The sequence below is a fragment of the Tachypleus tridentatus genome, chromosome 13 (genome assembly GCF_004210375.1).
Source record: "Tachypleus tridentatus isolate NWPU-2018 chromosome 13, ASM421037v1, whole genome shotgun sequence".
In the NCBI taxonomy this organism is placed as follows: Eukaryota; Metazoa; Arthropoda; class Merostomata; order Xiphosura; family Limulidae; genus Tachypleus; species Tachypleus tridentatus.
In genome coordinates, this window is record NC_134837.1 from 89,233,054 (window position 1) to 89,249,973 (window position 16,920).

The 16,920-nt window shown below is 32.5% G+C and overlaps 1 protein-coding gene across 3 annotated transcripts in view; it reads right to left on the reverse strand.

Annotated features, from left to right (window-relative positions):
• The window catches only part of LOC143240413 (vascular endothelial growth factor receptor 1-like), a 72,965-nt gene that overhangs the window by 36,127 nt on the left and 19,918 nt on the right, over positions 1–16,920 (reverse strand). Inside the window, exons 2-3 of one of the 3 annotated variants that reach the window (XM_076482816.1) lie at positions 15,071–15,207; positions 4,302–4,506 (exon numbers count right to left, since the gene is read on the reverse strand). In XM_076482816.1, the coding sequence (XP_076338931.1) occupies positions 4,302–4,506; positions 15,071–15,207 (342 nt within the window). Of the gene's footprint in view, positions 1–4,301; positions 4,507–5,438; positions 5,616–15,070; positions 15,208–16,920 lie in introns of those variants that run through there. The other 2 variants (XM_076482818.1, XM_076482817.1) reach the window with 2 other exon arrangements.

The following is a 16,920-nucleotide window of genomic DNA, read 5'->3' on the forward strand; positions in this document are numbered from 1 at the left end:
CCTGCAAGACCTAAATATAAAACAATGTTATTTTCATGAGTGTTTAATGGTAATGACAGTATATTTTAATGTTCTCTTAGTGTTTGAATATCTAAAAATACTGTTTGATTTTTTTATTGTGTCTTGTGTTTATAACTTTAAATAAATGAAACTATAGAAACATTAATGGTTAAATTAACATTCCTAGAAAGTATGGAAAATTATAATAGCAACTTACCAAGATGGATATAGTTAAAGGCAATGAGGTTAAATCATTAATTATTTTAATCTTTTATTTAGGTTTTTACCAAATATTTTAAATAACTCATCATCTTAATCATGTTGATCCATTTTACTGATTTGATCACTAATGACACAAGAACCCATTCTCATTTCACCTTCTAATCAACATCTTTGTACAGTTCAGGCACGGTTTGTCACTGATGACAATTACTGTAATATATATTCAAACTGAAAATGTAAATTAAATTAGTTACTATATTGCACATAAACAATATAACTTTAAATTATGAGTAAAGCAAACAGAGAAAATAAAATTAGAGTGTGAAGAAGTAAGAGCCAGAAATAGTAAGAAACCCCTGGAATATAAGAAAGAAAGCTTCATTTTAATCACACAGTACATCAGATGAGATATGCACAAGGAGAAAGTATGAAATTCTGGGGATGGAGAGACAAGGTTTACAGTTTGCAAGAAAACATTCTTCAGGAAATTTATGATATTATTAAAAAGAGAGACATGATCAAAATATATCTGATAATTTTATGTCACATAAGCTCCATAGAGTAGCAATAGGATTACTTGGAGAAATTAGATTAGCATATATACCTATCCCACAGATGGTAAAATTGACAGAAAGATTAGAAAAATTCAGATAACAGGTAGAAGTAGTTGGGATTGTTTGGTTGGGTATATCAATAATATAGTGTGTGGGATAGACAGAAAAAGAATAATTAGTGTGTGTTATCCAGGGGCTAGAATCAGTGATACAGCTGAAAGGGTTTATGATGTGGTTAAAGGAGCCAGTAAATAGGGGTGTTTGGAACACATTGCAGTTAATTATATAGGAATGATAAGGGCAGAGTAGCTACTGGAAAGTGTAAGGTTTGTTTGTTTGTTTAATTTCATGCAAAAATAGTCAAGGGCTATCTGCACTACCTTGAAGTTATAGACTAAATGTAGATAGTTTGATCTGAGATGGCCTGGTGGTTATGGCATTCAACTTGCAACATGAGAGACGTGTTTGAATCCATTTTACTGAACATGCTCACCCTATATGGTTTCTCTGGGTCAGCCATTTGGGTGTAAAAATTCTTGCCTTACAAAATTAATAGCCAACCAAAACTAATTGGGATTAACATTGTTATAAAGAAGATAATTAAATGTAGGTAGATAATTAATATGATCCACTGCCAACCCAGGAGGCCACTCTTCAAAAGCAAAAAACATGATTGACCATCACATTATAAAACCTTCATAGCCAAGAAATTTAATAACACTTTACCACTAAGATGATTCGACTTTAAAACGATTTGCCTGCAGATGTGTGTGTGGTAGAATTGCAAAACTGAAAGAGCTTTAGAGCAGACTAGATAAGTATCTTGGACATAGGAAAATAATTTCCATATGTATTTTGTAGTAGCTTAGTGGGAAAAAATGAGACAGTTTAGATCAGTCAGATAGGCTCTTGTTATCCTTCAGAAATTAAATAAAAATACAAGTGCTTCAGAAAGCAAAACAATAAATTATGAAACTTGGGCCATTAATTAAAAATTTGTTCTCTAATTACAATTGATGCAAAATGTATTATAAATATAATAACAAATAAGAACAATAGCAATATCCATTTTTATGTATGGTTCAAATGATGTTTATAAGATATGTATCTATTTCAAAGCATTAATTATACATAGAATAGTCACATATTTTAAAACACGTTAATGCCATATCATAATTGTTTTTAATGTGTTCTTTGTTTTATTACCTAAAAGTGATAAAAAGATACTTTCCTATCTAGCCCATTTCTGCCACTAGCACTATCATAAAATAACATTTTAATTTCTATTTGTTACATTTTAATGTACGATCACTGTTATAGTAAATGCTATAACTTAAAAAACATTTTTCAATTATGTTAGTATAGAAGAATTACCTTAATGTTTGTTTTTATAATAGCTTTTGTTCAAGATAAATAAAGTATTGTCAAAATTTCTTAACTGTAATGTGTGCTTAGCATACTTATAATATTTAAAATGTATTATGTAAATGATTCCTGGCAAGAAAAAGGACTACAGTAGCACTGCTCACTTTAAGTTTATAATTTTATAGCATATATTACTAACCATGCATCTATGGTACACCAAAGGTAAACCAATGATATATATTTTTAACACATATTACCATGTTTCACAATGACAAACTTAGGACCATAATCAACAAATGAAATAGTAAACTGTATTTTAAAATAATATGTAGGATGTACTTATCATATACACACATGATAATGAACTGGGTTGGATCAAATGTCTAAAATGGCAAAATTCTCGTATTCTACCAGTATCTACCAGTAAAGAGTGGAACATAAACAATCTCAATGGTAAAATATTTTTAGTATTAATTGCAATTGAAATTTATAGGTTATTTTTTCATTATTTAAATACTTTTTTCATAAAGATTGTTAAACAAATTGAATGCGAGCACATTAGGAAATAATTCAAAGGTAAAGTAATTGTATCTGTAATGCATGAACATAGAGTCTGCATGACCTGTAAATAAATACAATGACTGTTGGCAGTTGCAACAAGATGTGAAAATGACAAGTTGAAGACAGGTGACAGAAAGATGAATTAGTTCTTACCTTTTATATGTTATCTGATATGAAATTCATATTGTGATGTATGTATTTTAACAAAGAGTACACTGCAATATACCAATAATAATGCTAATATTATGCATGTCTTGTAGGCAGCAATTGTCATTAATCAAAATGAAATAAGATTGCCATGACCTTGTTACTATAATGTAGAACAGAGGTTCTCACACTATGGATACAGAACATATCCTTAGGGTCCATAAAAAAAAAAAATTCAGGGTAAAACTTAATGCAAAAATTAAATTGCAATAAATAACATGGACTATACTAAATAAATAACTAGTTTTGATAGCCATTTGAGCCACTTCTGCTGGCAATCTGTCACTAATGGCAAAAAAAATCCCTCTTAGACCAGCTAAGTGACCAATCATAAATGACAATAACTGCTTCCACTGTAAATAGTGAGTTACTTATGTCTTTCAGTTGCAGGCAAGTATCCAGTATTATGCAGAGCCACAAGAAATGTCTTATTTCTTTGGCTTCTACCTACTTGTGCAAAAACTCCTTTTAGCTATTGTTTCCATCAGAAATAAACAATCTCATTTTCAAGTAGATTAGAATCTCTGAATAGAAGTCTCAAACATTTAGCCTTGAATGGAACTGTTCAGCTTAATTTAAAAAATAGGTGCATTCACCACACTAAGAATATATGCAAGTACTCAGAATATACATGAATATCTAGACTTAAATTAATGGCTTATTGTTGTTATTTAATAATGTGTTAATGGACCTGTGTAAAATAGTGTCATGTTCACAGTTTAGGGTATAATGTATTAGGAAGGCATTAGATTTCAATTTCATTAAAAGGTTTTTATTTACATTTGAACTACATACCAATAACTTAGCAAAACCTAAATTGTTTTGTCCATTACAAAATTTTCCTTTCAAGAACTTTTGTAATTCTAGACATGTTAAAATTTTGAACAAGAAAACATACATTAAAGGCTACAGCAAAAGCATTTTGTTGGCAAATGGTGGGATTAAACTATACAGTTACTTTTTGGAATTCATGACATTTTTTAAAACAAATTCAATAAATTTATCTCAGTTGTTTAAGTATTTATTTAATATATCTTTTTGCATTGAACTTATGATATAAATTATAACATGGATGCATTTAATGGGCGATATGGAGAATTCTTTGGAAAAGGAATGATACTATGAATTAATCAATTAAACTAAAGAAACTAAATTTTTCTTTTTCTTCACACCCACAAGTCATAACTTTAATCTACAAAACTTATTAAACCTGAATAACAAATGTACTCATTTAGGGACTTATGACAGGTAAATCTGTCAATATTAATGACACTTGATTAAAACCTATCTAAGCTTTTATTTAGTATCTGAAGAAAAGAAGAATAATGTAACCATTTGACACTATCAGTAATATCCTACTTCCAAAATATTTAGTTTATATTATGCACTTACCATTTACAAATACATACAAAGAAGTTTTATTTTGCTTATCATCTTCACTTAAACTGGTGCCAGCATAATAGCAGGTATATTTTCCTGTATCACTGAAAACCAGATCTTTAATAACCAAAGTGCTAACATATTGGTTTATGCCTCTGATGGGGTCAGAAGAATAGGATATGTTCACACGCTCTTTATTGTCTTTCAAGCTTATATCCTGTTAAAAAAAGTAAATGGATAATGAAACATTTGCTGAGCTACAGAGATAGGTTCTTTTCTGCAGGGTTATTTCACACTACTGTTAATCTTGGAATACATAAACAAGTGTCTAAAAGATAATACAGCTGGGTTTTTTTGCAAGTTCAATAATATGTTTCATCACTAATTACATGATATACAAATACTTAACTAATTTATTTTGTGCTTTACTTCAGTTTAACCTTAAAAAATTTTAATAAAAAGAATAACATAAAAGTCATTTTGATCAAGTTTCTAAGACTTAAGACAACCTATATTTTAAGATAAAAGTATCAGATTCATTTCTGGTGTTACACATTCTGTCTTTTGAAATATATTAAAAAATTACTTATATGAACAAATATTCTACTGCATGATGGTGATCTTTGTTTTATTTATTTTTCTTAAATATAAAACCCAATACCATTGCTAATATCCAAATTACTGTAAAATACATAGCCAGATGTCTACATTTTGTCATGAATTTATATTTCAAAAATATTATACAGAATACACAAATTTTAGAATTGACTGTGATTCCAGATATGAAATTTAGCTTTTCAAACTTCCATAAATAGCATGCAAACTTAAGCCCATAGCATACTCTTTAATCAAAAATTTCAAAGAATCTTTCAAGTACAACCCCATCTCCTTTAGATTATATAACAACAACACTAGAATAATGTATTACCAAAAAGAAAAAAGTTGTATCTGGCTCAAATTTTGTTAAATAATGGTTAATTACAAATGACAGAAAGTACCTACAGGAAAAGCATCCTGTTTTTTGGATTACAGTTTTAATTTATAGTTGGAGCCACATTGATCTTAGCCAGGGGTGTGCAACAGGCGGCCCGCGGGCCACAACCCGGCCCGCCAAGCCATTTAGTGTGGCCCTAGTTGTTGTAATCTAACCATGTGGCCTGATCTGTAATCCAACGCAAATGGAATATTTTTAAAAGCATCGATCCTACGGGATTCCCAGGCTTCGACTCGACAAACTTCTAAAATTATCTTTGCTAGAGAGGAGCAGGCCGAATTCGATTGGTCGGCCTCCTTAGAGCATGAATAGGTGACGTGCACTAGCACTATTGTCTACGACTCAACGTCATGTCCTGAACCTCGCCTTCGCCCGCTGGCGACAATTTTCCCTAACCTCTGCTGTCCGTCATTCATTATTGGTGAAAATTTTATTACCTTTTACAGTTACTACAAGAGATTGAAGGTAAATTGATTATTATTTAGCATATTGTTGTGACTTTACTGAATTTATTAAAATTTTTGCTTTCAGATGCATCTGATTCTATGTACAGTGTGACCTCGTTATTCGCGGGGTTACGTTCTTTACCCTCCCGCGAATAGCGAAAACCGCGAATATTGGACGCAGTTTTAAAACGTATATGTATGCGATTATATACTATATGAAATGCTTCCCAAACACTAATGATACTTATACTCATTGATGCAGTAATAATGTAGCAATATTGCATACTGTTATGTATTTCACTAAATTGTACCGTGCGTTACCGGGCTGTGCTTTGCCGTTTGCGTTGTTGGGGAAGCTGAGGCAGTCAGCCAATAGCAGTCCAATCTTGTTTGGTGAAGACGACAATTGATAAAACGGCTTGATTGAGTAAATACAACAGAAATCTCCTCGAAAAGCCCTTTCAGTCTCTGTGACCTACAAAACGCAGTTCGCGCATAACCCGCGAATATGCGGGGCCGCGAATGGCGAACCGCGAATAGGCGAGGTCACACTATATTTTGCTATTCTCAATTAATTTAAGTACCGGAAGGCTATGATCGGATGCCAATTTAGAAACATGTGTTTCTGTCCATAAGAGGTTCCATGTGTAAATAAATTCTATGTTTTTTCTACTTTGCTATTTTCGTGAGAATAATTTTTGTTTTGATTTCAGGGCTAGTAAAATGTCAGCAGTTAAGAAACGAAAATTGATGATGAGGGAAGGTTATTCAACAGTGAATGGTGCACAAAATATCTTGTTGTCCCACATAATCAAGGTGTTGTCTGCCTCGTCTGTCAAACTACAATTGCAGTCATGAAATAGTACAATATTAAGCGACATTACGCAACTAAGCACTCCTCCCAGTTTGATGAAATTGTTGGTCAGGCACGAAAGGACAAAATTGAACATTTAAAACATCCATTGAAAAGCAACAAGGTGTTTTTACCACTTTCAAGAAAAATTCAGAACTGGTGACAAAACTGAGTTTTAAGCTTTGTGAATGTATGGCAGAAAAGGGAAAGCCTTTCGGTGATGGAGAATTTATTAAAAATTGTTTAACAATATTCACAGAATATGCATGTCCAGAGAAAAATTTTTGGTGGAGCAAACTAGCCTTTCCGCTTTACTGTCTCACGCGGGACCAAAGATCTTTCAGAGGACATCAAAGAAACTTTGAAAGAGAGATTGAATTAGTGTGAAGCTTTCAGTCTGGCTTTGGATGAAAGCACTGATATCAATGACACATCCCAACTTGTCATTTTCATCAGAGCTGTTACTGCACGCTTTGATGTTTTCAAGAGTTTTTAGATATGGCAAGCCTTTCCTCCACAACCACAGGACAGGATATTTGTGAACAAGTGCTTAAGGTTGTAGAAAAGTTTGAACTGAATCCTTATAAATTATGTGGTGTTACAACAGATGGTGCTCCTTCCATGACAGGTAGGACAAATGGATTCACCAAGAAATTTCTAACTGCAATTGGAGCACAAGACGTAGTTGTAAGCCATTGCATTATTCACCAAGAGAGCTTGTGCACCAAAGTTCTGGATTTTGCAGAAGTCATGAAAAATGTCGTCCAATGCGTAAATTATATTCGAACACGAGGATTAAATCATCGACAATTTAAAACTTTTTTAGATGAGCTGGACAGTGAGTATTCAGATGTTTTGTACTTCTCTGCTGTACATTGGCTTAGTAGAGCTGCTACTTTGAAGAGATTCTGGAATCTGCAAGAGGAGATTAAGTTCTTCATGGAGAGCAAACGTCAGAATGTGGACTTCTTGAGCAATGAGAACTGGCTGAATGACTTAGCATTCCTCACAGACATTACACAGCATCTGTCTGATTTAAACTTAAAACTACAAGGGAAAAGTCAACTTGTGAGTAAGTTGTTTGAGCATATTTGTGCTTTTGAGAAGAAATTGGAACTTTTCCAGGTTCAGTTGAGAAGAGCCATATTGACCCATTTTACATGTCTTGCAACCAGGAAACTGGAATTTCCTAATCTGGATTGCACCAAATATGGAACCAGTGTACAAAAGCTGCGTGATGAGTTTGCAAACAGATTTCCAGATTTCAGACAAACTGAAATTAGATTGAAATTGTTCGCTCAACCTTTTGATTTGGCAGTGGAAGACAGTCCTGATGATTGCCAAATGGAACTCATTGAACTGCAGGCTGACATGGACACTAAAAGGAAATTCTCTGAAAACAGTTTGCTAGACTTTTACAAACTCTGTGTACGTGAAAAGTTTCCCAATTTGTCCCGTCATGCACAAAGAATTGCCTCCCTTTTTGGTAGCACCTACTGCTGTGAGCAATTTTTCTCCAAAATGAAGCTCATCAAAACCAAATGTAGAAGTCAGCTGACTGATGAACATTTGACCAGTCAGTTAAGAGTGGCAACCACTTCTGTCAAAGCTGATATTGACAAGCTCTGCAAGGACTCTAAATTTCAAGTGTCGCACTAAAATGATCACTCATGCAAAAATATAAAATATTATTGCTTGCATTTTGAGAATTTTTTTTAATTTATTGTGCATGTACACGAATAAGCTTGTTTTTTAAGTGGCCCCGCTTGATTGATGAAGTTGGTTATATGGCCCACCGACGAAAAATGTTGCACACCCCTGATCTAAGCCAATTGAGATTATAACTGTGTTATTTTTCATTTTTCAATATAAAATTAAATATGCTAATAAACAATGAAGGAGTGTGCAAAGATTTATAAATTTATGCTTACTGCTTAATGCCTCAGTGGCACAGCAGACTTAAAATGCTAAAAACTGTGTTTCAATACCTGTGTGAATCAGAGCACACATTGAGCAGCTTTGTGCTTAACTACGGGTAAACAAATACTTTTTAATAATTTGCAATGTACTGCAAGCTATTTTATTTTGAATTTATTAGATTTGATTTGAATTTGAAACTGAATGTACCCTTTGTTGTGATTTACTTTTTTAAATATTGCTTTATAATATTAAATTGTATCTTCACTTTTAGTTTTTATTCTCAAATTTTAACTCAATTCATGGGTAAATGAAGAGTAATATAAACTACAAAACCTGTAAAGAAATATGAAATAAAAAAGATAAAGGAAGAAACAATGAGCTGAACATACAAAAACAATAATTTGAGTAAAACTTTTATTTATACAGTTTGGAAATAACACTTGTTCTGCCCAATGATGGGTCAGCAACATTTCAAGGTTATGACCAAGAATGACATAGGTGACACATGTCCTGAAAATACAATATTGTAGAATTTGATACATAATACTACAATATTTTGGTTAGTTATCTCCTTATCTCTCTCTCTCTCTCCAGCTTATATCCTCAATCTGGTGAGTGAAATTTATTCTTTGCTTGTAAATAGTACCCCTTTCCTAAAGTTTTGTCTCTATCTCAAATTAATTTTTATTAAAGATTTTTATATACTGTTAAGAGTTTTGAAAAATAAGTATCAAGTACATGTACTCTCCTTTGTCCTATACAAATATTATTTTAATCGTGTTCACAAGTCTTAAAAAAGAATATTTCATTATGATTTTGTACATTTGTGTCCAGCCAGTTTATTTCTCAAAATTAATTCAAATCAATATATCCAGAAATACTTTGTAATAGTCATACAGTGGGTCAGCAGTATGTTTACAGATATGACAGTGAAATCAACAGTTCATTCATCATAGTGGACAGAGTGCAGATATCCAACATGTAGATATGTACAGAGAAAAACAAGTTTGTAATAAATGTTTTGGTAAAAGTTCTGTTATTAAGCAGATCTACCTCTTTGGTCCAAAGTCAACTTAGTCTATCCAATTACAAATAGAAAGGAGAAAAGATGCACAAGTGAAACTCTATTCAATGATAACAAGATGTTGAAATAAATGTGTTCTATTTATACATTAATTAATTGAAGTTTATGTTTATGCCAAAATTATACATGATGTATCCATCTGAGACTGAAAAATTACTAAATAGGTAAGAGGTAGGGGCTGAGCTACCTCTCCTACTGTAGAAAAATGCAGGAGTTTGTATGACATCCCTAAGGTAATTTCTAAAGTCCCTAGTTAATAACTATTTTTCACATTATTATATAATAATAGCTGAATGCTCCTCAAATGATGGTAATTTTTTTTTCTTTGAAAAATGTGTTTGAAATAATTATTTTATTAAAATATTTTTTATAAATAAATTACATAAAATAGTCACCCCTGCTAAAACAGCAGTAAGTCTAAGGATTTACAATACTCAACTCAGATATTTGATTCCCATTGGTAAACACATCATATGACCCAATGTGCCATTCTATAAGAAAACCAACAACATGAAAACACATACACACATAATAACAATGTATAAAAGAAAGCATATGTTTATTACCTTTTCCTGAAAGTCAAAACTTTTAGTGTATATTTTCCATACCTAATTGTAATAATCTATACTTGCATAACATTAATTTATCAAAAACACAAACATTAGTGAAAATACCTCTGTAACGTGTTAACCTTTTCATTGCACAATATTTTTTTCCCCCCACAAAGTGTCAATTATCCACCAAAAAATAAAAGTATTACTTTTTCAATATTGAAAAACAGTTGTATTTTCTATATCTTGCAGTAATATTCTTTGAAAATCATATCTGATTGCAAAAAATAATGATTTAAACAAATGACTGAGAAAAATTAGAAGAAAAGTGTTATCCAGTAAACGGCATTAATATTGGCAAAACTAAGTCAATACACAGACACACACAAAGCCAAAATCATTAGAAAATGTAACACAATTTATTTAGATAACAATGTTCAAGATGTAAAGAAGCTGTCTTATTTGGTTTCTATATGTGTTCCTGCAGAGTTGGCAATTTTGTAATGAGGCATATAAACATTCAGGTTTCATGACATAGAACAAAGATGGCAGCACATACGTAGGTTTGGCAATTGTCTTAAGCACAGGGAGATATTCTCACATGTAGCAGTAGAGAGAAACTTTCTGGTAGCTATGGAGCATATCCAAATTTTGCAATCAGTAGGTATAAATGTTTATCCAAACATAACTAAACAACACAGTATAAAAGTTAAAACAACAGCAAATTCAAAAGTTAATCAAATGAAAATTAAACTTAGAGTAATTTATTATATTCTAATTGCATATGTGCATATTCTAATATTATGTGTGTGTACATGTGTTCATGTAAAAACTACTGTCAATTTGAAAAATAAAACAACAATGGTCAAGTGTAGGCACCTGTAAACAGATTTTTCTTCTTTCATGGTGTTATTAGAGAACAGATTACAGCTCTTTGTCACATATTAAATTTTTATTTTCACCTCTGGTGAATTGAAATATGTAATATATTCATAAACTTTAAGGTTTAAAATTACCAAAAGCACATATTTTAATAAGTTATGTAAATAGTCTAATTTGAAGGTAAAATAAAACTTTTTTAGGCTTAACAAAAGATGTCAGACTGAAACAAATCAAAACCAAACTTTGCAAACTTACAATAGCCTGAAAATGTAATTTTTTATCTTACAAAGACAAAAAATACAGAAAGTCAACCTTTTGCTAACATAATTTATTTCAGATATATATCCTCCTCTTTCTTCAACCACAAAGAGTTGTTACTTTACATACAACTACTGTGGAATTTCCATATTCTCTATGCATGCTACATGCCTCGAACCAACACCTAACCCTAAACAGGTCTACTTGTATTATATATCAGCCTATAACAATCATCATAATGTATGGCCCTCCACCAATAGGAGAGCAATATAACCTTCATGCACAGTAATTCCCATATGTACTAGCACATGATCATAAAGTTATTTTTGAAGAGTCAAAGAAAACCTACTGGATGTGGAGAGGAAGGGAGGAAGCTAGTTATCTGAAATACAACAATGTGAGAGAAAACAGGTTACACTTCCATGCTCTCACAAAAGACCTGACAATTTTTATGGTATGAAAAACAGTAACTAAAGTCAAATGAGGAAAAACCTCCAAAATGGGAGTTTCAAAAGTATCATTATGAAAGCATCCAAAATGGTAACAAATATACTAGAAGACCAAAGAATTGAAAAGCCACTCCACTGGAGAGATCCTACCAAGGTAAAAGATGTAATCAGCCATCAGATTCAATCCCTATGTGAATAAGTAAAATACAATGAATGTAGTCTCAAAAAAGGAAGTCCTGACTAAGAAAGCACAGATTCTGACAGCAGATACTTACTTGTTGGTTTGTAACTACAATTAAGTTGTCTGAGTAGGTCATCACAAAATGACCAGACAATTGTGACCAAAGAGGGAAAAAACATGTGTCAAGGAAAGAATGAGCCTGTGATTATGTGCTACTGTTCATGGAAATTACCATGCATAGAGGACATAGCAACTTGTTACTGTTGGAGAGTTACAGCATAATGACAGTTAATCACAAGTTAGCACAATACACATAAATGTGTCGGGATGGGAGTATGTGCAAGGCTTATTGTAAGTGCAGGAAATTTCCATGGTAGTTGCACATGAAGTAATAACATTTTGTGTCACAGAGAGGTAGGAAACATTTCTGAATTTGAGATAATTTTTTCATATATACAGTCATGTGAAAAAGTTAGGACACTTTATGAAAGCCTGTGTATTTTTGTAACATTTTTGGATATATAGATATTTAATCTCAATTTCAACAATACTGAGAGATTATAGGAATATAACTAAACAATTAAAACTGAAGAAAAGACTTTTCAAGATCTTCTGTAAATGTAATTCTACAAAAATGCATATTCTAACTGAGGAAAAGTTGGGACAACCCACTTAAAATGGTTCAACTCGCACACAGGTGTACACACCAGGTGCACATGATTAGAAGATCATTACTCAGCATTTTGAATGAGGCTTGCCCTATTTAAACCTCAGACATTTAGTTTGGTGTGCTCTTGACTGTTGAAGTGAGAGTGAGCACCATGGTGAGATCAAGAGAGCTGTCTGAGACCTTCAGGATGAAAATTGTAGCAGCTTATGAGTCTGGTAAGGGATTTAAAAAGATCCCAAAAGATTTTGAAATCAGCTATTCCACTGTCCAGAAAACAGTCAACAAGTGGGGGGCTTTCAAAACAACTGCCAACATGCCCAAGTCTGGTCGTCCAAGCAAGTTCACCCCGAGAGCAGATCACAAGATGCTAAAAGAGGTCTCCAAACACCCAAACAAGTCATCACGGGGCCTACAGAAGGCTTTGGCTACTGTTGATGTGAAAGTGCATGCCTCTACATAGAGAATGCAGACAAAGACCAGGACTTCTCGAATAATGTTCTTTGGACAGATGAGTCCAAAATTGAATTATTTGGACACCAGAACAGAGGACATGTTTGGCATAAACCAAATACAGCATTCCAGGAAAAGAACCTCATACCAACTGTAAAGCATGGAGATGGTAGTGTCATGGTTTGGGACTGCTTTGCTGCAGCAGGACATTGGTCAGCTCACAATCATAGAATCCACCATGAATTCTACTGTGTATCAGAGGGTGCTTGAGGATCATGTGAGACCATCTGTATGAAAAGTAAAGCTGAAGTGGAACTGGACCCTGCAACATGACAATGACCTAAAACATACCAGTAAATCCACCAAGGACTGGCTAAAAACTAAGAAATGGAGAGTTCTGGAATGGCCAAGTCAAAGCCCAGATCTTAATCCCATTGAGATGCTGATGGGTGACTTGAAACGGGCTGTACATGCAACAAACCCCTCAAACATCTCACAGCTGAAAGAATTCTGCATTGAGGAGTGGGGCAAACTTTCTTCAGACCGAAGTCAGAGACTGGTAGATGGCTACAAGAAGCAACTCACTGCAGTTATTTCAGCCAAAGGGGGTAGCACTAGCTATTAAGGGGGTAGGGTGTCCCAACTTTTTCCTCAGTTAGAATATGCATTTTTGTAGAATTACATGTACAGAAGATCTTAAAAAGTCTTTTCTTCAATTTTAATTGTTTAGTTATATTCCTATAATATCTCAGTATTGTTGAAATTGAGATTAAATATCTATATATCCAAAAATATTACAAAAATACACAGGCTTTCATAAAGTGTCCTAACTTTTTCACATGACTGTATGTGCATGGTTATATCTGCATGTGCTTTTTGATAAAACCATATAAAGTTGACCATGTGAAAAAAAAATGGTTCTAAATGAAGTATTCCTAAAAAGTGAACTGTCTGATACTGCAACTTATTAATTGTGAAGGCAGAGGCAAACAATTAGAGGGTCAAGGGCAAGTGCACAAGTGAATAACATTTCATAAAAAAATCAAATAAATTTTGTATTAAATTTTCTGAAAACTTACCTATGGTGAAAAACTCTAATAATAAGGTATTGTGGCATAATTTACTGGCTTGTATAGCTATTTATGTTATGTTTCACACAGACAGACATTAGGAGTATGCATACAATAAGGTAGATACATTGTCACACTACTCATTCAGTTTAATAGTAGTTTCTGTATAAAACTGGTTAGTAGTATTTACATGCAATTTCTATGAACAAACAGTTTTTGCATATTCAGTTGTCCTAGCATAAAAATATGAATGATTTATCCTAACCACAGTATGATTTTCAGTGATGTTTGCCTGGTCAGTACCATATATAAACAGTTAAAAGTAGTGGCAGTATTTGATGTATCCACGTAGGGAAGAGAATTTACTACATAGGCAAGAAATATATCAGATAATTACCACAGCCAATGAAGGACAAAACTTGAATTACTTGTAACTTGAAAGAACTGTGTAAACTCTATAAGAAAAGAATATTAGTACCTTGTGGTAACTGCAATGAATTTTTTTCTTTGTTTCATTGTCAATGAAGGAATTTACTTTTAAAATGTGTCCACATTGTTACAAGAACAAAAAATATAACTAAAAGAGAAATACAACAATCAAGAAAACCTTTACACACTAACATTTTAACCTAGTACACAAAATAGTAAGGAATAGATTTAACCTCACTTCCAAGTGGGGGTTAGTCCATTTAATTTATAAGATAGTGAAGATATTGAACAATACTTACTCTATGTATCCAGTTAGTTAATAATACATATATTCACATCAAAAAGAAGAATATTGAATTGAGAATGTATTCTATAACAAAATAATAATTAATAACCAACACTGGCACATGTTTTGGAACAATTTTTTTTGCAAGAAACTAAATGCAAACAAGTTTCCTAATGACAAGAAGGGGAAATTTAGTATTACAGTTTAGGTAACAGTAGACCAAACTTTGCATACATAGTTAAAAGAAATATTTTTTACCAAATTCTCTGGTAGTCTCCATTTTAATGAATACTTTCCTTCACATTCAATCTCCAGTATTGAATTGGATGAGACATCAATATACGAAGAAGCAAAATTCAAGATTGGAGGATGGTAAACCTCAGCACTTTCTGTACCTACATAATAATAATAATAATAATAATAATAATAATAATGGGAAAAAAATTAAATTGTTTAGATATAATATAAATGAAAGTACGAACAAGACATATACCTACAGCATCAAAAATAATTGTGGAAATTGTGAATAAAATGGATATAAAATGCAAATAAATGTATGAAAACAAAATGAACATGAGTATAATTACATTTTAATGGTTTACACTGTAGTTAGCTGTCATCTATAGTAGCAGATAAAGTTGCATCAGCATATTTGCCTAAAGAAAAAATACAGGTAGTTGTACTGCTCTCAGCAGTAATGCAGAAATATACTTATGGCTCCCAACAGAGAAATATGAGAAAAACAAGCAGAAACCAGTTGGATAGTAAATGCTATTCTACATGATAGAGTGATTCAAAATTTATTGTTTCAGTAGGACTTACATGGAAACAATAAAGTAGGTCCATGAAACTTGTCCTGCTGATGCAAGAAGTCAGAATAGAAAACATGAACTTTTCAAAAGTGGTATTGTAACCAAGAATATTATCTTTATACAATAAACAACAATCCACTAGAGGTCTTGCCAATAACCTGTCTGTAAGTACAGATATGAATAACAATATAATATAAAACAACATTTTGAGGCAAAATGGGAACTACTGATCCATCTCAGCTATTCCATCCTCCAAACTAATTTAAAATAATTAAAAAATCTTAGAGCCAGCCTTTATCATTCATTTGCTTAAAAAGTATTTCCTAAACTCACTTAAATTTACTGCCTCTACAACTTTTGAAGGGAACCAATTCCAAAGACCAATCATAATATTAGAAAAATGAAACTGTCTCAGCTAAAAATGATTCCTATCTTGCTAGAAGTTATATTTATGTTCCTTTGTCCTACTATTCTCACTGTTAAATATGAAAAGAGATGATGCTTCATCATATCAATTACCTTTACAATCTTAAACATTTCAACCAGATAATTCCTAACTCTTCTTTTTGTAAGAGAAAGCAGTTTAAGAGATTTCATTCTCTCCTTGGATAATAACCTATCCATCCTAGGAACCATTCTAGCAAGCTTTCTCTGAACCCTTTTCAATAATTCAGTGTTTTTTATAAAGTAAGGAACAAAGACTGAACACAGTATTCCAAATGTGTCCTAACCAATGACCTGTATGATAAAATTATAACCTCTTTAAACTTGTATTCAACATTTCTGTAAACACAACTTAAAATCCTATTTGCCATACCACTCACAACAATACACTGCTTGGATGGCTTTAGAGACTGACTGTTACACCAAGATCACTTTCACATTACACTTAAAACCCTCTGTTATTTATTGCCCAACTCACTAAATGATCTAAATCCTTTTGTAAAGCAAGCAGCATCCTCTTGACAGTTAGCAACACCAAAGACATTAATATCATCTGCAAATTTAAGTAATTTATTGGCCATCCCTTCATCTATGTCATCAATGTAAATAAAAAAACCCAAAGGTCCTAAGACCAAGCCCCAAAATACCCAACTTGCAACATTAATTCAGTTTGACTGAATCCCATTTGTAACAGCCCTCTGCTTTCTTTCACTCAGCCACTCTTCCATCCCATTTATTAACTTATTTCCCACACCTATAGAAATATTTTTACAAGGTTGCACCTTGTCAAATGCTTTCTGAAAGTCCAGATACACTAAATCTATATTCTTACCTTCATCTGCATAAGCAGTA